The 24393-nt window shown below is 33.9% G+C and overlaps 1 protein-coding gene across 1 annotated transcript; it reads right to left on the bottom strand.

Moving 5' to 3' along the window:
- Positions 1-563: 563 nt before the first annotated feature.
- Positions 564-10357, bottom strand: LOC122604052 (snRNA-activating protein complex subunit-like). The gene is made up of 11 exons (XM_043776947.1): positions 10146-10357; positions 9281-9333; positions 5202-5268; positions 5080-5132; positions 4232-4415; positions 2765-2853; positions 2571-2658; positions 2287-2391; positions 2049-2174; positions 1702-1962; positions 564-945 (listed from the first exon to the last, which is right to left on the bottom strand). Exons 1-11 carry the CDS (start codon positions 10275-10277, stop codon positions 664-666), a joined length of 1440 nt encoding a protein of 479 aa, XP_043632882.1. The 5' UTR covers positions 10278-10357; the 3' UTR covers positions 564-663.
- Positions 10358-24393: the final 14036 nt, after the last annotated feature.

The raw sequence follows: 24393 nt of genomic DNA, 5'->3' as shown, positions 1-24393 counted from the left end.
ACTGTGGTTTTATATGTCGTTATTATTGTCTTTATCTGACAAAATTAGTTGCATACCGTTCAATAATTTTTTTTGTACTTATTTAGTTATTGATTGTATTGTAGTTTATTTAAAACACTTTTTTGAAGCAAATAAATAATCAAAATATTACTTCGTAACTCACGAGTGTAATCTAGTTTCTCCCATATAGTGAAATCATAGGTTATGCATGTAGTCTTATGTTGATTTAGTTTCATGTTTACAAGTTTTCGGCACCATTGATACATGTGTATATTTAAAAGGTAACGAGTCTGATTAAAAAGGTCCAAAACTTCAAATTTGAATTAATGATAGATTAACTTGATGCGTTCTACATCAACTCATCCAGACGTGTATATGTATACCATCTTATGATGTACTCCTCAACTGAATGAAATAAGTAGACCCTTTTCATCTTTGCTTTCAACTTATTCCATCTGTTTCTGTAGGAAAAACTACCTCCATCCACCAGCATTGCGTTCAGATAGCAAAAGGGAAAACTTGCCACAGAACTCATGGTGCATGTAGCATAAATCATCAGCTTGAACAAACATGGCCCAAAATTCGAAAGCCCTAACGTGGTCATATTTTGGGAGGCAAAACCAGATGGTCAGATGAATCCTCCTCTGGTAGCTTGTCTTGAAACTAATCATGAATATAATCAAAGACCTGGAAGTCATCATATACGAGTTTATTATCTGAATAATGAAGCATGAAATAGCAAATGCCGCAGAAATAGCAAGGATTCTCTGGTGCCCACTTGTCATCCACAGTCACTTTTCTTGCTCTAAAAATCTTACAGCACGAGCACTTTTGGAAACGCAATTTTGACTGGAACATAATCAATGGATAAGCAGCTCGATTTTGTACATCCTCCGGATGAATTAATCTCATGTCTCGAATCACCAATACATGCTTACAATCTCCCTACATCACCAACAAATTTCATGTCAGATTGTCAGCTACTCGAATTTGTATTCTTCAGATTCATTGATCATTGAGGTGGCAATTGGCAAAATGGGCAAAATTGAACAGGTGAGTGATGGGTAAAAATTGATAATTTATACAGATCAAGTGCTGAGTGTACAAATAAGATATACCAAATAAATAAATAAACTAAAATTTCACTAAAGAGTAACATACTCACCTAAACTCTATTTTCAAAACTTTTGGAAAGGATACCTTTGACCTCCAAAGGGTAATTTACTAGTGTAAATTTGAATAATAGGGTAACTTGCGTCAAAATTGCCCATTCTAATAATTTCTAAAAGTTCAGTACTTTCGTGGAGAGTCACCCGACCATTTTGTGGATAAAGGTAAATCACCTCACCATAGTTAAATTCTTTACACAAAGTTTAACCTTTGATGCCACTTCACCTTACAAACATTAATTTGTGGTAGTAATAATCTAACTTTTTAAAAATAAAATGCTTTTGGAGGTTCTATTCATTTAGTTACACACTTAGGACCACATTTGACATGTTAGACCCATCTGACCCTTTCTACCTTTTTTAAGCTGTTTGACCCATCTGAGATAAAACATAACAAATCGACCATTGATGAGTAAGTGGGTTGAGCTGCCACCTATGGGTTTTAAGGTTTCTTTTGAAAAACGTAAGTCAAAAATAAAACCAATGCAAGTTTAAACCAAAACAAAGCACGTGTATAAAATAGAAATTATACCTGATGACAGTACAAATACCCTGCTCCAACTCGGAAATTTAAGTCACAAAAATGGGTTCCCTGCATTGGACGATCTTTAAAATGAGGCAATTTTGGTCCACGTCCGCTACCTAGAAATTTCTTTTGCTTGTGCTGCAGTTCACCAGATACAATGGATTCCCACTTTTCAAGTGCAGTCTCCTTGGATTCTCTAAGCCAATCACGAATGGGTTTACTGTAGTCTGCAGCACGGGCATTCCTTGAATCATTGTAAAATACATCCTACACAAGTATAACTTTTTAATACATGGTTGACGAACTATATAGAAGCATATTTGAAACACACAGCAAAAGATTCAGTAAATTACTTCTATGAGGAAATATCCAGACGGATCATCCTTTGTGGCCAACTTCATGATTTGGTCTGTTAAACAATATATTTTATCTCTCAGTTCAGTTAATAATTGTTGTCCAAGAACAACAATTTCTTGAGTCTACAAAAAATAACAAGATAAAAATTAGTTGTCAAATAAGTCAATATAATTGTAGAGAGTAATTTATCAACAAAAAGAAAATGAAATGTTGGATTCCCAATAATATTTTTACCTTAACCCATGTTGCTCGTCGGTTAATATAATAAACCTCTACACAAAGAAGAATCTCACTACCATGTAGTGGTATGTGTTCACGAGTATTTGATGACTTTACCTGCTAAGAGAATAAAAAATGTTATATATGAAGATTTCAATTAGTTCACATTGGCAGGCTTAAAACGGGCAAATACATGTACTTCATGACAACATATACTCGTAATAAATACGTTGATAATAAGTCAACCTATATAACAATAAGTTCAAGATATGGAAAATTGAGTTGACAAAAATGCAAACCTGGGTAGAATAGCTTGTAAATTTAGATGATGACAGGCGCTCTTTCTTCTCTGAGAGAGTCACGCATGAAACGGGGCCAGAAGCACCACTATAAAATTAAAAGAAAATCATAAATTATGCACTAGTTCCAGAATCACCAATGAATAAATAACACAAGCATTACTTTTACTAGTATAAACTATGAGATAACATACCTAAAAGAATGTAATCTTGCAGCTGATTTATCTTCTTCTTGTTTCTCTTTGATCATAGCAACTTTCTCCACCTCTATCATATAATCTTCCTGAAAATTTGTAGGAAATACATTACTCACTGATACGTATTCTTAATAAAATATATGAAAATGGGACTCATCAAAACACATAAAAAAAATATCACAATAGTTTAAACTATCGAAAAGAAAGAAAACGTAAATTGAATCAACAAAAGCAAATGCAACTGAAGTTTAACGACCTCTAAAGACAAATCAAAAATTCAAAATAATGTTAAGAAATAAAACCAGCTAAAATGGCCTAATCACTTGATGCATGATAGTCAATTAAAGTACAATTACATAAACAAGAAAGAAGTAAAACACATTGAACTGGAGATGCAACCTAATTCTAATAAATCCAACTAAGAAAATTACTGCATAAAACAGCTATTAAACATTTCCCATTTTATGATACAGTAGTATATAAAGGTTAACACATCAAAAACAAACGATCAAAATCTTGAATGGTAGAAGTATTATAATCAGGAAATGCACCAGCCAACAGAAATGGAAAAAGAAAAATCATACTGTAGCAAAAAAGTCAGTACTTGTATATTCAAATTTGCCATATAATAGATGTGTGTGGTGGATAAATGGTAAGATTCTTTATAATTTATAGGTGAAAAAAATATATAAATATAATCAGGCACAATAGCCACAATGGCTTTAAATTATATACAAGAAAAATTTGTATTGCTTCAAAACTATCCCTCTTGTAAGTGATATTGATCCCTTTGTCCACTCTAAAACAAATGTTAAAAGTTGAGTTAAGGATTAATAAACAAGTTTCCTGGTAGACCGACTGTTTTGACCATTCCATTAGAAAAAACAACTATGTTAGCGTATTGTTCTCTACGGGGGTACGGCCCACTAAAAGGCTACAGAGGCAGGAGGCCTTGATTGTTTAGTCTAGAGCAGCCTCCCCCTTTGATCACTTAGGGCCGGTTTGTTAGGTCATATAAGTATATTATTGTTGTAGATTTAGCTTTTCTTTTATTATGGTTATTAACCTATTTTGTTGGGATATTGAATTTAATAATTACTTTTTTTAAAAAATAGTAATTTATACTATCCTCCGAGAAACCGATATATCACGGCCAAGATCGATTTATCGCTTGAAGGTGGTCAGCGGCCAATATACCGCCGACCGATTTTACAACCATGCAGATATCTAAAAGCAGGAGGCCTTGTTTAGTGGATTAGTACATAGTTTAGTGTGAGATACCACGTTAAATCTCTTGTGATCTTCATTCTTGTTGATTAATTCAGTATTGTGTGTGTGTCACTGTGTATTCAGTCAAAATCTGCTCAAATTTCCTAACAAATTAATGGCGGTTGAAGTATGCAATCATGCATGACCATCAAACTCAAAAGGTAACAGAAAAGACGGAGTAAATAAATGCCTTACTTCATGGGTTATATCCTTCTTAATCGCTCTTCTGCTCTTCTTAGATGAGTCTCCATTCATCTTCCCCTTATTAATGGTTCTCTTGGATCCCTTGCGAAATTCATTTGAAGGCACATAATCCTCATCTAGTCCTGATTTTGAGTATGTGAGACTGGCATCAGTGATTTTGCTGGCATTTGTAGTCCTAAAATTATAGAGCAAAAAAAAATTACTTAGGAGAGCCTTTCATTCAGTAGTAGGGAAAGAAAAAATGAATATTACCAGTTTTTAGAAACTTATGATTAAATTCTTTTACATATAATAGAACTTGGAAGGTAGGTTAACAACAAATTATAGTAGACAAGTCTCAAGAGAAAAAGCTAATGCTTATATCTAAGATGAGAGGAATGGGAAATCAGTCAGTTAATATATAAGTTTATACGTTTACAATTGAAGGTTCAACTTATAGAGGTCAGGAGGTTGACATACAACTATGATTAAATATAAAAGACACTTGTCTATACCAACACGTATTCAATTATTGTGCTCAAAGGAAAGAGATCCTGCCATAGAAGGGAGTATGTCAATATCACCAAAGCCTCCATATAGAATGGCCGAATTCAATTAACTTTTTTTATCTCAAATGGGTCACATTGGGAAAATCAACAAGTTAATTAAATATGGTTTAAGGGATCAAAAGTCATCCAAAATGTATTTTTATGCATATAACCTCCTGATTATTTCTGTTAAAAAAGATAACTACTGAAGTAACCATAAAGGTTGAGTTCCTACTCCTACTTTAATCCTGCCATCCCATTTTGCTACCTCTTACATGAATCTATGAAAGGTTTTGGAGATAACTTCCTTACCCATTCGAGCACTCTTTTGATAATGATGACGTATCTCTTCTCATGTTACCACCCTGCAAGAAATTAACGGCATTATGGGTTATATTGTATGCAACTTTAACATAGTGTATTTAGCAGCATACCTCGAGTGATGCTTGGAACGCCATATCAACCAACTCCTCCTCACTGAGAACTTTGAGTTCATCAACCCTGTAAAAGGCAACACAATAAGTGCAAGGAGAGTAAAATCTATTGTTGTATAAATCCACATTTACCATTACGGATGATAATAACTCCAAATAACCAGACAAACGCAGATAACTGGAAGTAAGATGACTAAGAAACCGACCAATACAGCTTAAAAAAAGTGAACCTATATGCCTATAGACATAAATGTTATGAAATCTAACTAACCTTGTTATAGTAAGTCTCTATCTCACATTTCTAGAATCTAGAGTAGGAATAACTGAGTCATGATCAAGCAATGAAGAGAATAATCGAAAATAAATTTCATCTTTCCCTCTTATCAATGTGGCATGTCACATATAGAAATTAATGTGGGATTTCAGCCATGTTACTTGACAAAACATTAATGGTTGTTATATGAGATTCATGGAGGTAGCCCATTACCCAAAAAAAACTTCAAAGTAAAGGGGTTGATGAGCATCCCACTCTCGTCGGGTGATGATACTTATGTTGAGTTTAATCTTGATTTTGGTTGGCCCTTATTTATTAGTATTAGCATGTTAATTATAAGGTAAATAAAAGTACTAAAGTCAATGTATTGACCGAATCCTTAGTATGGAAATGGAGGAGTAGGTCATTGTTTGACCAGTTACTAAGTAAAGTTTAAAGTAGTAACTTTAATGGTTTTTGCATTTCCACGTTGTCAAATAATGGCTACATATGTTGACATATGTTGTCTACAGCCCACTAAGACGCTACTAAGTTCAGAAGATAAGTAAGGCAGCAGGTCTTTTTTATGTCAAGCTAAACAAGCCGGTCTATAATTCACTTAGGTCTGGCCTTTTAAGAAACTTGGGAAACAAGTTTGGTTAGGATGAAACACTAATGGTGTCACCTATATATACACATCTCTTGTACATGTTTTATTTATCACTCAATAAAAGAAAAACCCAGTTGCCCCTGTGGATTAGGTCTCACAAATCATGAGACTGAACCAAATCAAATCTCTCGTGTTCTATTTTCTTTTTAGTACCTGTTAACCTGTGTGTGTGTGTGTCAATTCCTGACAAATGGTATCAAAGCCAGCTTCCAAGCTCATAACGCACAGATCACCAGGTTAGTAAGGTTGAAGAAAGAGGCTTCTATGAAAGCCGGTGACATAGAGGGTCATCTTAGTTACGGGGCACACAGCAGTAGACAAAACTGGGTTTTGGGACAGAAGGGGCAGTTTCAAGATTGTGTTTACAGCAGAAAAACGGAGACTGTTTACAGCAGGGGCTGTTCCATGACTATTTATCGCAGGAGGGGTTGTTTCAGGACTGTTTGGGACAGCAGGGGCTATTTCAGGGTGATCAAGTCAGCCGTTGTCGCGGAAGAGTACCGTTTGAGACGACGAAGTGAATGACGATGAACACAGGTGTCCGGTTGTGGCTGTTTATTACGACAGCAGCAGGTGTCCAGGTACCTTCGACCGATTTTTATTCTTTCTTTTGTAAGCAAGACGGCTTGTTCTTGAGGCATAATTTATTCCAACCAGAAGAGCAGAAGAAGTGGACGGGAAGGATTCGACGATTCGTCAAGCAGGAGGCTTTGAATCAGGTCATGTTAGAAGCAAGAGGCTCACTTCTTGTTCTTTTCATTAGGTTGGTGGTTGTCATGTGTTTTACAACTAAGAAAAAAATCAATGGGGTAGTAAAGGCAAGATCAAAAGTTTCTTCATCAACAAGGTGTGCTGATGTCAAGTTATAGCGGGCCTAGATTGGTTTGTTCGTGATAAGAGGAGTCCGGCGTATTGCATGAAAAACGGGCAGTAAGGATCCGTCAAAGCAGATGGCTTTGGATTCGTCTCGTTTAGCAAGTCGAAAGAAAACGTTAAAGGCAGTGGCTTGTGGCTTTGTTTTTTTGGTGGGTGGAGATGCTTCTTTTAACAAGCATGATCAGATGAGGTGGGACATTTAAGAACTAATGTCCAGAAAACAAGAAATAACTAAATACTACAGAAGACAACTACCCAGGCAAGTCGCTCATTTGAAGAGTAGAGAGTAGTGTAGATTCATGGGTCATCGATTTCGATGTTTCATTTCAGGTTACCCCGTTGTGAAGCACGGTAGAATCTTAAAGTTAAGGATTTTAAAAAGGTAAGACTGGCAAATGTGTAGGGTGTGGGTGACATAGAATTGAAAACTCCAGTCGGTTCATGGACTCTGAAGGATGTCTGAGTTACTCGAGTCTGAAGCAGTTAATTTATGTCAGTTTTGTCAGACAGTTGAATGAACAGGGGCATGAGGTAAATTCGAGAACAGGCAGTGGAAGCTTATCAAGGGGAATCTAGTCGTGGCTAGAACAAGAAACGGGGTTCGCTTTATATGGTCAGTATACCATCTGAGGTAGTGACCATCTCAAGTCAGAAGAAAAACAAAATTAGGTTCACATAATCTTGTGTGGCAGAAGAAAGTTTGCTTTGCAATTGGCAAATCCAGATCTACACAGGTTGAGCACCTAGGGAAAATTCAGAGACCAGTCAAGGGCATTCATGGCAGCAGGAGCATGGTGTTGCGCAGTGGGTTTAGAGAACCAATGTTCCAGTTGTTAAAGTCTCTCCAGTTAATCATCTGTTTTATTCGAAGAGTGTTTGTTTCCAGCCTGTTCCAGGTGACCGCAATTCAAGTCAGTGGGAGCCGACAGGGACGGAGAACGAGTCAGCTGTTATGGCTGCTGGGTTGAGTTCAATGGGAGCCTTTTACCGGTTTTCAGGTTAACCGAAAAGAAAACCGGGAGTAACTAGGGAGCATTAAAGAACACGAGGGGTTCTTATTACATAAGCTATGTTAAGAAACTTGGGGAACAAGTTTAGTTGGGATGTAAACCCTAATGGTGTAGCCTATATAAACTTCTCTCGTACATTGTTTATTTATCACTCAATAAAAAGAAAACCTAGGGTGTGGATTAACTCTCACACATCGTAAGATTGAACCACATTAAATCTCTCGAGTTCAATTTTCTTTTTAGTACTTGTTAACTTGTGTGTGTGCATGTTTAATCCTAACAATATATAGTCTCAATAGTTTAAAGAAAGAAGTGTCCCTTTTGAAAGAAAGAAAAAGCTTTTCACTTTATTTCTCTACATACATGTTCGTATATACATATATTGTGAGTGTATTGAGTGTATGTATATGTGGCCTGAAACCCGCATCTTATATACCTATTTGCAAGATTTATAAAACTCGAAAGGTTTTACACATTAAATAGTCTTAGTAACCACATTTATTATCAAAAAAAACCAAATTACAAAACGTATTGGATTATGCTTTTACATATAATCTGAATATACTAAGAATTGTATTCATTTGATTGAATTTTCAGGTTTTGTTTACTTTTTGGTTCAAGTCAATGAATAAAGCATTATATTACATAATGAAACTAGTTTACCCTGGGATGTTGAGTCTTTTTTACTCAAATGAGCATGGTACCGCGCAATGTGGCGGCGGTGGTGGGGAAGGTGGCTGTCGGTGATGGTATTATTGGTGGTGGTGGTGGTGTTAAGTGGTGTATGTTGATGTAATTGTGATAGTGGAAACTTTTAGAAGATAAGAGCTTAAAGTGTTAATTATTAAAATAAAGGTTTAGAGTGTATATATAATTCATTAAGGACAAAACATAAAAAGTCAAGGGCAATTCTGGTAATTCAAAGGTAGAATATTACCTAAAATAAAAAGAGGTATTTGCTTTATAAGGGAGTAAAGATGTATGCAACCTAACAGAGGTATCCTGTGGCCGTTTTCAAACCTAAAACCCCAAGCGTTACCTAGCGATGTTTGAACCTGAGATCCCTTGTAGGGAAATCAAGTCACTTGACCACTAGACCACCTTAGAGGTGGTTGCAATTGTGATTACATAACTTACACTTATTTCAAGGCGGAATATTCCTTTTGACATTAGGGATATGGTGAACAAAAAGTTAATAATGTAAATGAACCGAAAGCAAACTATATTCAACTTTAAGTCAAACCTGGAAACGATCAAAATAATAACTTACGAAATTTCATGATGTTGTTCAACCAATCCCAGGCATGTTTCCTTTCTAAGATCCTGCATTCACCGATAATGGTTGGTCAAAAACCAAACAAGTTCCAAAAAAATGAAATAGGATCACCACAGAAATGGCCATTCTTACTGCTTTAATTGTAATGTCTAACAATTAGAACATAGCAGTGATTTTCCTAAAGAACAATTGACCCTCAAATTGCAACAGAACGAATTGGTGTCAAAAAACTGCACCTGAAACAAATCCAAAATGGGTCCCATTTTTAAAATGACTCTGCATTATAAACATTTTAGGGTCATCATAACTAGACTACATGTGTCACTCTTGTCTTTCAAATTGCCAAAGATCAGTTTCCAAGGATTTAAGCATTCATGAACACCATTAGTATGTCTTTATACCACCAATAATGCGAAATATAAAAACTTCAAGCTAGCTGACCATTTTCAAGGTGGTCTGGTCATAAGAGACCTAGAAGTTTCAGGGTTCAAAACCACCTGGCCAAACAACTTGGAATGGCAGGGAATATTCTTGGAAACGGCCATGGGAATACCTGCTAGGCTGCATACATCGAACCTAAAAGCTCTTCTCTCCATGGGAAGCCTAAACAAGGACCCCTCCAAGTTTAAATTTTACTTCTACAAGAGGCTGTAAACTACTACTACTATGACGGTGTACTCTTGAAATATACAAAGTATCATTTTGTCAAAACAAGCTAGTTAAATAAATTGAATTGACACCTATTGGACACATACGTATTATTAAATATAATGCATATACACACATAACAAAGCATTAACAAAACTGGGTATTGCATAATGACAACTATGAGTTATAACAGCTAAGAATAACGTTTTACCTTTAGTTCATCCTCGACACATGACCGGAACTTAGAAACACTGGTGAGTGGACCAACCATGTCTGATACGAATAGTGGACCACCACGAGGAATCGAAACATAGACATCTTCATAACCAGAAGAATCTTCCATTGCTTTCCCCGAGTTAAAGATCTACTTACGGATTTCTCCTCAACTAAGAGGTAGACACGCCCAGTTTCCAGAAGAACACTATACAAAGTCCAAACTGTTAGTTATAAGTCGTAATAGTAACAATTACTAATAGGGTGCATTGCTTGGAGCTATTCTGTCGGAAGATTTATTTTGAATCCCAATTCTTAAATTTCACAGACAGACGTATGAATCTTAATTGAAGGTATTTTAACTATCGAATTTAAGACGAAAATATATGAGATTCGAAGTCCTTTTACATCCTACCTTTCCACTTTTTTGAAACCAAAAAACTGTAAATCCATCAACTTAGAGAGATTAATCACTAAACTTGATGAACAACACAAATACACACAATGACTAAATTACACATTGTTACATGCTTACAAAAGAGCATAAGCTTTTATTTTGGGTAAAAAGCTTCAAGCCTGGTAAATTTATTACGCCAAAAACACATTGAAGCACACAGGATGTGAGCGAATCCCACATCTCAGCCCGTTACATAGGCAATAACATACATAACCGACACAACCACTACCAACTACTTCGAAAAGTAGGCAACCAATTATACTAGATTACAGAGACGCTAAACACAAATAAAATCTATTTTCTAGTTTGACAAAAGAGCGTAAACTGAGAGGCTCATAATCAAGATTCAATCAACCAGACCTTAAAACCAGCACACGCAAATAAAGGTTAAAACTCATAATCTACGGGATACAATACAACCAAACTCTAATTCAATTTATTATATCGAATCAAACATTCACATATTGGTATTCTATGTATGTAACAGATCACTTTATATTTTCATCATTTCCTCCGTTCCCAATGTATGAAGTGATATAGAAGTGTTGTTAAAAAATTATTGAATCCATAGATAATAACCCGTATGTATAGTATCACAAGCGACTGCATAAGTGATGAAAATTTGTATAACAAGTTACCCGAACGAACTAGAGTAATAACAACAGAGTAGCCCAATTTCATATGTTGTTTAGCTCAAGATTAACATTATTGAACCGGATGGTGGACGTAAATAAAACGTGAACCGATACAGATCCCTGTTCAGCCTATGGGAAAAAAGTTTTAAGAGGTCATTTCCTAGACTTAGAAAATATGAAAAGGAACATACTTATAACAGAGAACGAATTATCATTGTGACAATGGTGATAGTGAAACAGATGTTGGCAATTCCATTTCAAAACCAAATAGTCAGTATTTATTCACTACTAGTTACTAGAGATACAAATGTAATACAGTAAAAAATTACTCCATTCATGAAACAAGTATATCGCAACACACACAGACATATATATATATATAACACTTGAAGCAGAATATGCTAAAGAATTTAAAAGCGCGCACGCACACACACACATATATATATAAGAGATATAAAAAGAAGCAGAAATTACAATCATTATTATTATTATTATGAAAGAAATCAAATATAAGATAATTTAAAGGAGATGATATATGTATACACTAACCTTTAACTTGTGTTGATTGGGGGCCTAATGAATTAACAACGGAGGATCGAGGAGAAAGGTAAAAAAAAAAAAAAATTCTTGGTTGTATACAAAGATAGAGGAATTTTTTTTAATTATTATTTTACAATAGAGGAATTGATGAGAGAGTGGAAAAGGATGAGAAAAGGGGAGAGGGAAGATTCTCGTTACGTATACAGAGCACCGAGAAAAAAAGATAAATTGTAGAGGATGGAGTACCCTATTTACTATTTACGAATTACAATTTAGACATCCATGGTTTTTATTTTACGAGTAATTTAACTAGAATGTTACCCGCGTGTTGCGGTGCCCGTTGAGTTAGTGACGGTGAGACGGTGGGTTGGTCATAGATTTTATTTAATTTTAAATGAAAAATTTTAACATTGAAAACTTTTATTTTTATTGATTAACTAGGAAATGTATATCTCGCATTGCGGGATTTCAGTAATCGTGTTTGCGTTTGTTGTTGATGTGGTTTCATATTCGGTTAAAAAAAAGTTTAGGAAAAAAAATTAACAATCACTTAAGAATCAAAGACAACAACAAAAACACTATATCATAGATATGTTTTATTACAATGTTTGTCATATCCAATTTATATGTATTTATGAACAATACCACTGTCATGCCGTAAAATATTCGATATGAAACATATAGGTTTGTTTGCCCAATAAAGTCAAAAATAAAAAATATAGAAAGAGAAAAAAAACTAAGGGTAAAAAAATTCAAAATGAATGTGAGAGTAATGCCCAAAAGTTTGTGATGTGAAAATATATAAAAGTTTCTAATACATTAGTTGAGAACATAAAAGAAATAAAAACTCCGGAAAAATCAAGAAATACAAATAGAAAAAAACAGTATCTGATATGCAAAATTCGAATAGTGATGCGAGGTGTAAGATGAACGAATGGAACAGTGTCAGCGTGTAACAACCTTCAATTTACGACTAGAACAATTTACTTAGACTTATCTAGGTATCTATTCCTAGAGGTTCATTAAGAGAATTGACCTTCTAGACATTTAAAGATATAGTGGCAATTGCCCTCTAGTACAAAAAAATACCCATAGATGATTAGTTATCTTAGAAATGTCAAACACAAAAATTATGATTAATCAGGTCAATCTGAAAGAATAAATAACAACTGAAACAACATATAACAACACCAAATAATTCAACATATCAAACAACAATAATTTACATTGGGAGTTCACAAAATATAACATGTATATTGATGATTATCGTGAGATCATAAAACCATAAATTTATATACGTGGCTTTAAAGTAAAGAAAGGCATAGTTCCAACTTTAGAGTGGAAGGCTAGACAAGTAAGGAAGGAAAGGCTTCCAAGGTTGGAAGGCTAGACAAGTAAGGAAGGAAAGGCTTCCAAGCTTATAAGGCTAGACAAGTAAGGAAGGAAAGACTTTCAACCTTAGAGTGGAAGGCTAGACAAGTAAGGAAGGAAAGGCTTCCAAGGTTGGAAGGCTAGACAAGTAAGGAAGGAAAGGTTTCCAAGGTTAGAAGGCTAGACAAGTAAGGAAGGAAAGGCTTCCAAGCTTAGAAGGCTAGACAAGTAAGGAAGGAAAAGCTTCCAAGGTTAGAAGGCTAGACAAGTAAGGAAGGAAAGGCTTCCAACCTTAGAGTGGAAGCCAAGAAAGCTTAAAGCTAGACCCACGAGGCTTGGAGTAGGTCCTAGCCTAACCTTCAGCGAAGCTTAAAGGGTTGAGAAAGGAACACCAGCAAAGCGTTAACGCTTAAGGGAAGACCGGAAGACTAACACCTAGACGAGGTGCCATGTTGTCACACTAGAAGACTGACAAGCCTTCAATCTTAGTGAAGCCTCTAGAATATTCTATTCTTTTAACTCGTGTTGGACTTTAATACCAAGGCCCATTTTTTACAGGCCCAAATCACGAGGTTACCCTAATTTGACTATCATCAGAGTGGATGGATTCTACATTCTATTCATAACCAACTCATCACACATTTATATACAACATTCTCTACATATCTACAGTATCTATTCATCATCATCATCATCAATCAATCATCATATTACGTTTAATATCCTCCATAGATCGATACATCTCTATGGGAAAATCATCATACACCTTAGATTCGCCAAGAATTTATTAGGTTTGCACTACTTTGTAGGAGTTCATGATGATTTTCTTGGTTAAATCCTTTATTTGATTGAGCTCTACTTTTCATGCTCAAACATTGGCGCCATCCGTGAATTTACTTATCACTGATGGTTTTTTTTGTGTTCTTACAAAGAAAAAATCATCTTTTTTCTTGTTTGTTTCTTAGATGGCTGAAGAATTCACCCCTATTTCTCAAATTATATCTTCTGGGTTGGGGAAGGGTGTTGATGGAGAAGAATCTCCAGTAATCAATTTGGAAACTTCTGAGATCTCTAATGTTCAAGATATCTTTGGTGAAGAATATCCAAATTATGGTTCTAGATCTAGTGAGGTGGTAACAAATGCAACAAATGTTGTTTCTGGTGGTGGATCTAGGTTGCCACCCAAGGTAAGCTTGGCATCTAGCCTTGGGTCTGGTAGTGTTAGTGTGAGACCATTTTTCTCCACACCTTCACCTTCTATATCTCCCTATGTATCTTTGTTTTCAACACCCCCACCTGACACATCTCCCATCACTTTCCATAATGAAGTTGTTGGTGGATGAGATGAAAAAGCAAAGGCCAGTCAAACCTGCTCCTGAACCAGTCAACCCGACAAAAGAGTTGTTAAAAATGCTAAAAATTGCAGCGGGGGAAGAGGCTGATGAGCAAGCAAGGGTGGCCACAGTGCCAAAGTCTGCAACAAAGTCAAGGTTTTGTGATTGGGTGGCAAACTATGCCTTCCCAAACGGGCAAAAGGTTCCCACTATCTTTGGCACTTACGATGGTACTAGGGACCCAGAAGATAATCTCGCAATCTATGGTCAGGCGGTGCTAACTGAAAAGTGGGTGGAGCCCGTGGCATGCCACTTATTCCCAGACACCTTAAAAGGTTATGCCTTAGAGTGGTTCACCAAGCTGGGAAGAAATTTTGAACACTGAGACAGTGTGTGCTACTTTCAAACCTCCCTCACCAATGGCCTTCAAGTCTGGGAAGAAGAACATGAATCAATATTGTGAATTCCATGAGGACCACGGACATGATACTAATGCATGCAGACAACTAAAGTGGGAGATCAAGAGGGCATTGGATGAGGGGAAGCTTGAGCACTTAGTCCAGGGAGCTAAGCAGGCATAGAAGACCTTTGCATGGCAAAGGAAGGTGGTAGAAGAGGATGATGATCCAGGAGAGCCTGAGGGCCATGTATACATGGTCCATGAATAAGACAAATGACAAGACTCTAAGTTAGTATGGGTCCCAGTCCCCCTCCTTTGAGAATCATCCTTCCCCCTTCTCTAAAGCATCTTGATTAAGCTACGTCAAGAGTTATTACTTTATTTTTAAGTATTTCCATGTCATTTTACTTCAACTATTGCTATGTTTGTTGGTCTGATCATGTATCCCAACCTTATCATTAATATCATCTTCTTTTCCAAAATAATTGGTCAACAAATTGTTGTAAGTGTATTTTGGCTTTGAGACAAGTTAGAAGGGTAATCCGAATGAAAATTCCAGAAGTCTAAGTGCTAAGATGGAAGAAAGAATTCCTAGCCAACTTCTGACACAGATTATAAAAAGCCAAGTGCTTGTATAGGCAAGAAAGACAAACCAAGTGCCTAAACGCTAAGACATACCTAATATGTATGAGTGAAAAATTCAAAAAGGATAAAAGCTACAAAGCAATCCATAGCTAACATTTAAAACAATTTTCATCTCCCTCACCCATAAGGATAGATACCTCTCACAAGAAAAAGATAGATAAAGAAATACAAAATAAACGTCTAAGCTAAGCTTAGCTAGCACTCAAATTTTTTTATTTTTTCCCATCTATTGAATGAGAGTAGAGTGAGGGTCTCACAAAATGTGAGTCCCAAAGTGTAACAAGCCAAAACTGGGCCCGGCTGAACACTAATAAAAATTTATTCATTTTTTTATTCATCGGATAAAAAGGTAGACACTTCTCATCCTTCTCATCGAGAAGTGATATTTTATTCATCTTTTTGTTCATTGGACAAGGTCAGCACCTCTCATCGGGAAGTGATATTGGTGAAGGGATAACGAAGAAATTACTCCACCCACATCAGTTTTACGTCTTATTCATTCATTGGATGATAAGAGAAGCGTTTCCTATTGGGAAGCGGCGCGCACATAAAATTTATTTATCTAAAAAGATAAAGGAAGTAACAATCCTCCGGAGTAACAAAGATTTTAAGACCCAGACATGGGCAAAGATAAAATAAAATATAGTTCAAAGTTTAATATCATCGCAAAGAATACTTTGCTATTAAGCTTGGAGGACATGAGCGTATAATCCAACTAACGCAAGTACTTATACAAAGAGAGGTAAAAGAAGGTAAAATTGCCTCCCCTCTTCCCTTCAACTGTCAAAAGAAGAATCAAGAAACACAAAGATTCATATCAATATATAAATTATATTGAGAAATCGTTAAATTATATATATATATATAATAAAGCAAGCTTTATAAAGCTAAGTGTTCTTAAATAAGAAAAGATATGTCTAATGGGTAGGGGCTCAGGAAAAGACAATTAGGAAAAAAAAGAATGTCGACCCTTTGCTTGGGAAAATCTTTTAGAAGTCTCAAATAATTAAAGCTAGCGAAGCTTCAACAAGTTTTAGATCGAAGTTTCGAAAGGAAGGGTCTCAACGATGCTACTCAGCTGGCGAGGCTTCAATACTTGTAAAGCCTGGAAGTGGGTCCCAGTTTAAGGGAAGTTTAAGGTTGGAAGGAGAGAGAGTCGAAGCTTGGAGTGGGGGCCCATGCCAACCTTTACCCAGGAAAAGCTCTAGCGGACCTTAAGGAAAGGCAAAAGGCATCGACCTTTAAGCAAGGAGTGGGACCCATAAGAGGCCCTCGATATCACTCTCCAACGAAGCTTAGGAAGCGACAAAGAGGCTGGAAATGGGACCCACTCTAGCGAACCTTAAAAGGAAGAAAGAGAATTGAAGCTTAGACAGTTTAAGTTAATTAGTACAAATATATATATATAAGTAAGAGAAATAGATGAAAGTTTGAATCTAAGGGCACGTTTGGTTCGCGGAATGTTTTTGGAAGGAATGAAATCTTTCAAAGGAATTGGAATCTGAAGGAATGGAATTTGACGGAATGTTTTTGATTTTTTGAAGATTCAAGTGAGGGACGGAATGAGATTCAAGTAAGGAAGGAAAGACTTCCAAGCTTAGAAGGCTAGACAAGTAAGGAAAGAAAGACTTCCAACCTTAGAGTGGAAGTCTAGACAAGTAAGGAAGGAAAGGCTTCCAAGGTTAGAAGGCTAGACAAGTAAGGAAGAAAAGGCTTCCAAGGTTAGAAGGCTAGACAAGTAAGGAAGGAAAGGCTTCCAAGCTTAGAAGGCTAGACAAGTAAGGAAGGAAAGGCTTCCAAGGTTAGAAGGCTAGATAAGTAAGGAAGGAAAAACTTCCAACCTTAGAGTGGAAGCCAAGAAAGCTTAAAGCTAGACCCACGAGGCTTGGAGTGGGCCCTAGCCTAACCTTCAGCAAAGCTTAAAGGGTTGAGAAAGGAACACCAGCGAAGCGTCAAGGCTTAAGGGCAGACCGAAAGACTAACACCCAGACGAGGTGCCATGTTGTCACACTAGAAGACTAACAAGCCTTCAATCTTAGTGAAGCCTCTAGAATATTCTATTCTTTGAACTCGTGTTGGACTTTAATACCAAGGCCCATTTCTGATAGGCCCAAATCACGAGGTTACCCTAATTTGACTACCTATAAATAGGCCTCATAATCATTAGAGTGGATGGATTCTATATTCTATTCATAACCAGTTCATCACACATTTATATACAACATTCTGTGCATATCTACAGTATATATTCATCATTGTCAATCAATCATCATATTATGTTTAATATCCTCCATAGATCGATACATCTCTATGGGAAAATCATTATACACCTTAGATTTGCCAAGAATTTATTAGGTTTGCACTACTTTGTAGGAGTTCATGATTATTTTCTTGGTTAAATCCTTTATTTGTTTGAGCTTTACTTTTCATGCTCAAACATATATTTATATAGGTATATACGACCTCGAACATATATATATATGGGATTTAATTACGTAAAACCTTAAACTTGGTTACATATATATATGTATATATATATATATGAGCATGCAAGTAACTGCTTATTCAATCAAGTAATCATAGTTTAACTTAAATTCAAATACTTATGTAAGACCTATACATATATGTATAAACTAAAATCTACCTAGACTTTTAAATTTAGGAAAATGCTTTGTGCACACTTCCCTTATTTAAATCTAGAATGGTCCATTTGTACGCATTTGTATTTTACACAAACTATTTAAATTAATATTATATTATGGGATTTTGTTTACCTCTTTATATCTTTTCTATCATCTTCCTGACTTTCTCATTTTCACTCTCTCACTTTCTCATTTTCCCTCTCTCACTAACCATGTCCATATTTCTATTTTCTCTTTCCATTTAATATCCTCCCTCCTTCATATTCTGATTTGGATTTTTCACAGGTTAGTTTAAAAATAAAATGAAATTTTATACTAGTGTTCTCTCTCAGATTTCCTTATACCTCCATGCATAACTAATTCTTCTTATATTGTTGGCAAAGAAAGATATTTTCATATTTGAAAAGTCAAAAGGGAAAGTATAGTTGTACTTTTTAAAAATCTCCAATGAAGGTATTATATCATTATATGAGGTAAGTGGTGGGTTTGGGATTTGCATAAGGTTGATGATGATTTTAGATTTATTATTGGAATATAATAATGTTATATGATGAATTGACGATAGCAAATCGATTGTACAAATTGAAAGTGTATAGCAAATTGACTTTGCATTATTGTGATTCGTAATTTGACATAGGAAGAAAATGAATGTGTGTGAGAATTTATCATATATATATATATGATATATAAAGATAAACATTTGTGTGTATCTTTGTCTTGATCTATACTGCAAGTCTGCAACACATTCATATATACTGTGGTCCATACCTATATTATGTTGGTTGGGGGTGTAAGCCGATCAGCCCCCTAAATTTAAAATGTACAACACTATGAGCTGTTGATTAAGTTGTAAGTATATGATGATAGGATATCAAGATACCATGCGTTGTAACTATATGTTGATATGATATGATGATATGTTTGCGTTGCAAGTATATGTTAATATGATACGAAATGTGATGGGATGTAGGAAAAAGGTAAGGATGGGTTGATCTTACGATGTTTGTGGATGATATGTAATGTGATCATGTTTTGATATCTTAAATACGAAGTAGTTTTATGAAAGTAAAATGAAGAACGTTTCATTAAATGTGTGTATCTTATTTAGCTAATTTATTAGCTAGCACTTGCTTTTATGAAAATGTTGTGTCGATAAGCAGACTTGAGCTAGAGAAATGTTTAGCTCGTGAGCTTGGTAGACTTAATAAAGAAGCGTAACAAGATTGTTGAATGCCTAGACTTCCTTTAGCTTTATGTTTTGGCTATTTTAATTTATGACTTATGTTTCACGTAGTAATGTTGGCATTTATGTTGGTGTCATGACTTGGATTTCATTGATATCATTTTGATGATGCACTTTGTAACACCATTTATTGAAAGTACCAACCGTTTCGGTTGGGGCAGTTTTTAAGTGATCCTATTTCCACTACGTTTTAAACGCCCTTTGGCAAAAGTTTTTGAAATTCGGATTTTTAAAATGACGGGTGTTACAATAAACCAACGGAACAGTGCCACTTGAGAACACAAAACAAAAAAAAACTGTAGAAAAAACCAATAAAAACCTACAGAATAGAACCCGAACAGGATCTGATATGGCAAAATCCAAATAGTGATGCGGGATGAAATATAAACCAACGGAATAGTGCCATGTGGCGGTGGTACTGTTCATAACGTTGAGACTTAATGATATTTTGGTATATTTGTATTCTCTTCTTTTTGAAATAAAAATAACTTAGATACCTAAACTTTTTCGTGGTTTAAATGTTAAAAAAGAAGATAAATTTAAATGTTAAAGAAGAAGATAAATCGAGTTAATATAAGTTCATAAATAAATGGGTCGATATAAATTTAAGAGGCGATAAGACGGTTAATCATTTACTATGTTCGTGTGAAGTGGCGATAGGGTTTGGAGCGGCATTAGCAACTAGTGTAATGTAAGATTCATGTTTTTGTTTCATGTAGAAGACTTGGATGCTATGTATGATTAGATGGGTTTAAAGTGAAAAAGAAGATGGTGCTCAAAAGGTTAGTTCTTATTGGTATAAATGGAAAACTATGAACAAATGCAGTTCTTTTCATGTGAAGGTCAAGGTTGAAAAAAAAAATACAAAATATCAAGTCCTTGGTTTCATATGGTATAGAACTAGAACAAAATATAAATCGGTTACACATGAGATGATTGGTGTAAGTTTAAATTAATATAAGTATAAGAATTTCCGCCAATCTCACATCATCATCTTCTCATTCTCCCATTACTATTCCTCAATTAGCAGAGATAATGATAGTAGGTCAAGTTTTGGTGTTGAAGAACAATTTGTTGATGCGAGTTTGAGATTGATTTGTTATGAGGATTGATTTGTTATGAGGAAATGGATGACCGCAGGTTTAAATATTTATCACCCAATAATAATAATAATAATAATAATAATAATAATAATAATAATAAGTCCAATTCCATCCGTGTTGTTAGTCTTCAATCTTGTCAACCTCCTCTCGATGTTCCTTCCATCTCCTTCCTTCCTCTCCTATACATCCATATATATATTTATACACATACATACATACATCATACTCATAGAGTGGCGGATCCAAATATTTTTAGAGTAGGAGGCCTAATTGTTTTTTCTCTTATTACTAAATTCTTTTAAAAAATATATAATTTGTACATTTATATATATAGATATAAGTTTCTAAACATGGTCGGTCATGAGTTTTTTTTTTTGCTCAAACAAGACAAATATGTTGTTAAACGGTTAGAAAAACAACCGTATGTTGTAAATGAAAGTATATTTATTGGTTATCTCTTATAATAAAAGGGGTTTGCTAAATACAGCTCTTAGGGCTGTGTTTAAGGTGCACAAATTATTTGTACATTTACCATGAAAATCAAGGGGCGTGCTTTTAATATGGAAGTTACAAGTTTCTTTATGCACTAAAGCCCTTAGAGCTATATTTAACATTTCTCATAATAAAATATGATATACTTCGTAATATACTGCAAAAAGAAAAAAACTAATTAATCAATATATTAAATTAGGAAGCGTTCACACTTCAAACAGTATACCATGCACAATTAATATTTAAATTTCCATTCACTAAAAATAAGAAAAGGGTTAATTTAATAATCTATGTATAAACCGGGGAATAAAGAAAAGAAATAAGAAAATGGTTATAGATTCTTGTCAATCTCAAAGTAAGAAGGGGTTTAATTAATGGGAAAAACCAATATGATGCTAGAAGCATGGAAAAAGCATGCTTCCTTTTCACAAACTCTTCCATGAAAATCACATATTTAAACTAGCATTGTACCCACGCGATGCGTCGACGGTTTGGTCATGACGACAACCGGTGGTGGTGGCGAACTATTATTAGTGATGGGTGTAAGTAATTGATGTAAAGATATAGTGGAGATATTTTAAAAGATAAGGGATTGATGATGTAAGTTAATTAATCAAGGGTAAAGTGGTAATTTTGCATCTAACACTTTTATGAGAGAGAAAGTAATCTCTATCTATATATAATTCTCTATATCAAAGTGATGATGTGACATAGCTCACAGCTCGCCATATCATCTTTCGCTTTGCTCTAAATTTTGACAACTCATCCGCCACGTCACCTCCCAAATAAATACCACAAGTGGGTTTCGATCCCATGACGTTCATAGCAAAATATAAGCTGGCTGCCAATGAACAACAAATTTGTTTGTACTTTATCTCCATCTTTTTATTTGATATATGGCTCATATGTGTAGTTTTTATGTCCGTCCTTTTTTTTTATTTAATAAATGACTTCATGCTCTATCATTTTGGTTTCTTGGTTATTTATATTTATTTATTTTACGAACGACATGTCATTTAAATTTAAACTTAATAAATCTCTCATATGACAAGTATACTAGATTTTAGACCCGTGTTAAAAACACTAATATTATGATATTATCAATATTGGTAATTAATTTATTGCGGTTTAAAAATTAGTTTACCATTTTAATAATAAAAAATTGATCTATATATTAAAACTTTTTTTATATTGAAATATTTCTTAAAAATATGTCTATCAAAGTTGTTTAATGTGACATTCTTAGCGATATTTAAATATAACAAAATCATAATATGTCCATCGAAATTGCAGACTGTGACCGACTTAGTGATATTAGAATATTAAAAAGTCATAATATATCACTATCATTTATTTATTTTATTTTTACACGAATACACGTAGTATATTAAAGTTCACATTTTGCACTAATAGAAATAATATTTTATTTTTATATGAATTATATCTTAAATATTTAGTTAAAATATATAGGTGTTTTCTTTAAAGATATCATTTTAACATATTTTGTCTTTCTAATATGTGTCATGATAATTTAAAAACTAAAAAAAGAAAGATAATAGTACAATTATTATTAAAAAATCTTAATATATTTATATTGAATTTTATTTATTTTTAATTAATTAATTTTGTATATATATAAGATATAGCGTATTATTATGATATATATTAACTATTAATTTATATGATATATATATATATGGTATTATTTTTGATTTATTATATTGGAATCGTTGGTTAAAAATGTAATTAAAAAGTGTAAATTGGGGATGAAATATAAAAAAAAATGTAAATTAAAGTCAAAATTAAAAACAAAAGTCAATTTAAAGAAATTGAAACTTTTGATTGATTAATAAATTATTAAAACAACTGTCTTTAGATATATAAAAAATAATTTATATATACAATTCTAAAAATATTAGATATACAATTATAGATTTCATATCTAAATAATAAATATTCTTATCTTTATGATTATAACTTTTATGAATATATGTTCAATATCTTATTAAATCAGAATAATTATTATTATATATTTTGCAAGTGTATACTATATAACCAACATTCTTAGAGAACAGTGAGTGTGTGATTGTTATAAACATAAGCTAGGTATAAATACCTTTCACATACTAATATTCTGATATTTATTACAGTAAATAAATGATTCACCTTTATGTTTTTTATGAATTAAAAAATTAACATGTTATAGGTTTTATACCTAATCTAGGTACATAACAACCACATATTTTCATCCCTCATATATCTATTAGGTAAACAAAATTCTGATGTTTTCATTGTAGACAAAGATGACAAGGTTGCAACCAACATTTTTAGTTTTAGCTAATTTATAATATTATATTTATAATTTGATTGAAGTTGTTAGATGACGTTAACAATTGAGTCACGGGTACAGAAGAAAAACCTGATTCGTGAAAGGTTGGGTTCATGTTACGATTGAATTTTTAAGAGAGTTCATCAGTTTTTCTGTGCGGGCTTTAGTGATTAATCTCGACAACAAGGTTCAACTTATTCAAGGAACGTGAAGATATGTGGCTATTAACAGCAGCCAATTTAGTAATTGAATTTTTAGGTGAGTAGTGTGTGGTGGGATTTTGGATTATAAGTATATGAATGTATGTATTTATTTTTTGGTTTTAGTGTTAGATCTGAAAAGGAATAACAAGAAGAAGAAAAAAGTGTTATATAGAAGGAGAACATGATGAAATGACGAAATTGCCTCTCATTTAACGATCTAAATAGACGTCGATTGGTCGCGGTGTAAAAATTGAAAAAAATTGACAACTTTAGGGATGATTCGTGTAATTTATTCAATTTAATACAATATTGGCAAAAATTGCTAATTTCACGGACGAAATATGTAATTAACTCTTATTAGAAATATATATCCATTGATTATTTTGGATCATAGCCGTTGAAATAAAAAGAGATAAAACAAAGCAACTAAAAGAAAGACATTTTTTTTCTTTACTTTTGTGAACTTTTTGGTTGGCGAGAAGAAACAACAAAATTTATTTTAAAATAAACAACTTACCTTTTGGCAAGAAACAAAACTTGTGTTTCTTATTTGATTCGAACAAATGAAAAAGCATGTTTGGAGTTTGGTTTTTATTTCTTTATTGCATATTTAACTAACGTATCTTCGTTTACGTTATATTTTGATTTTATGTATTAAAAAATTAGCATCTAAGACACGCAATATATGTGTAAGAGTTTTGAATGTTTGATGACAAGATAAAAAAAATGACTAAAGTAAGTAATACCAATGTCATATTACATATGTTTTGGATCGCAATACAACGACTGTGTATTGGGAGATTGAGATGTAGACAACCTATGTTAGAACTTATGTTAGGAGACAAACAAGTT

The sequence above is a fragment of the Erigeron canadensis genome, chromosome 6, assembly GCF_010389155.1.
Source record: "Erigeron canadensis isolate Cc75 chromosome 6, C_canadensis_v1, whole genome shotgun sequence".
In the NCBI taxonomy this organism is placed as follows: domain Eukaryota; kingdom Viridiplantae; phylum Streptophyta; class Magnoliopsida; order Asterales; family Asteraceae; genus Erigeron; species Erigeron canadensis.
This window is presented reverse-complemented; position numbering and strand designations above follow the sequence as displayed.

Coding starts and splice junctions, on each gene's coding strand:
- LOC122604052 (XM_043776947.1), bottom strand. CDS start 10,277: ATGGAAGATTCTTCTGGTTATGAAGATGTCTATGTTTCGATTCCTCGT. Junction 2,392..2,570: donor TTACAAGCTATTCTACCCAG/GTTTGCATTTTT, acceptor TTATTCTCTTAG/CAGGTAAAGTCATCAAATAC. Junction 946..1,701: donor GGTATTTGTACTGTCATCAG/GTATAATTTCTA, acceptor TTGGTGATGTAG/GGAGATTGTAAGCATGTATT.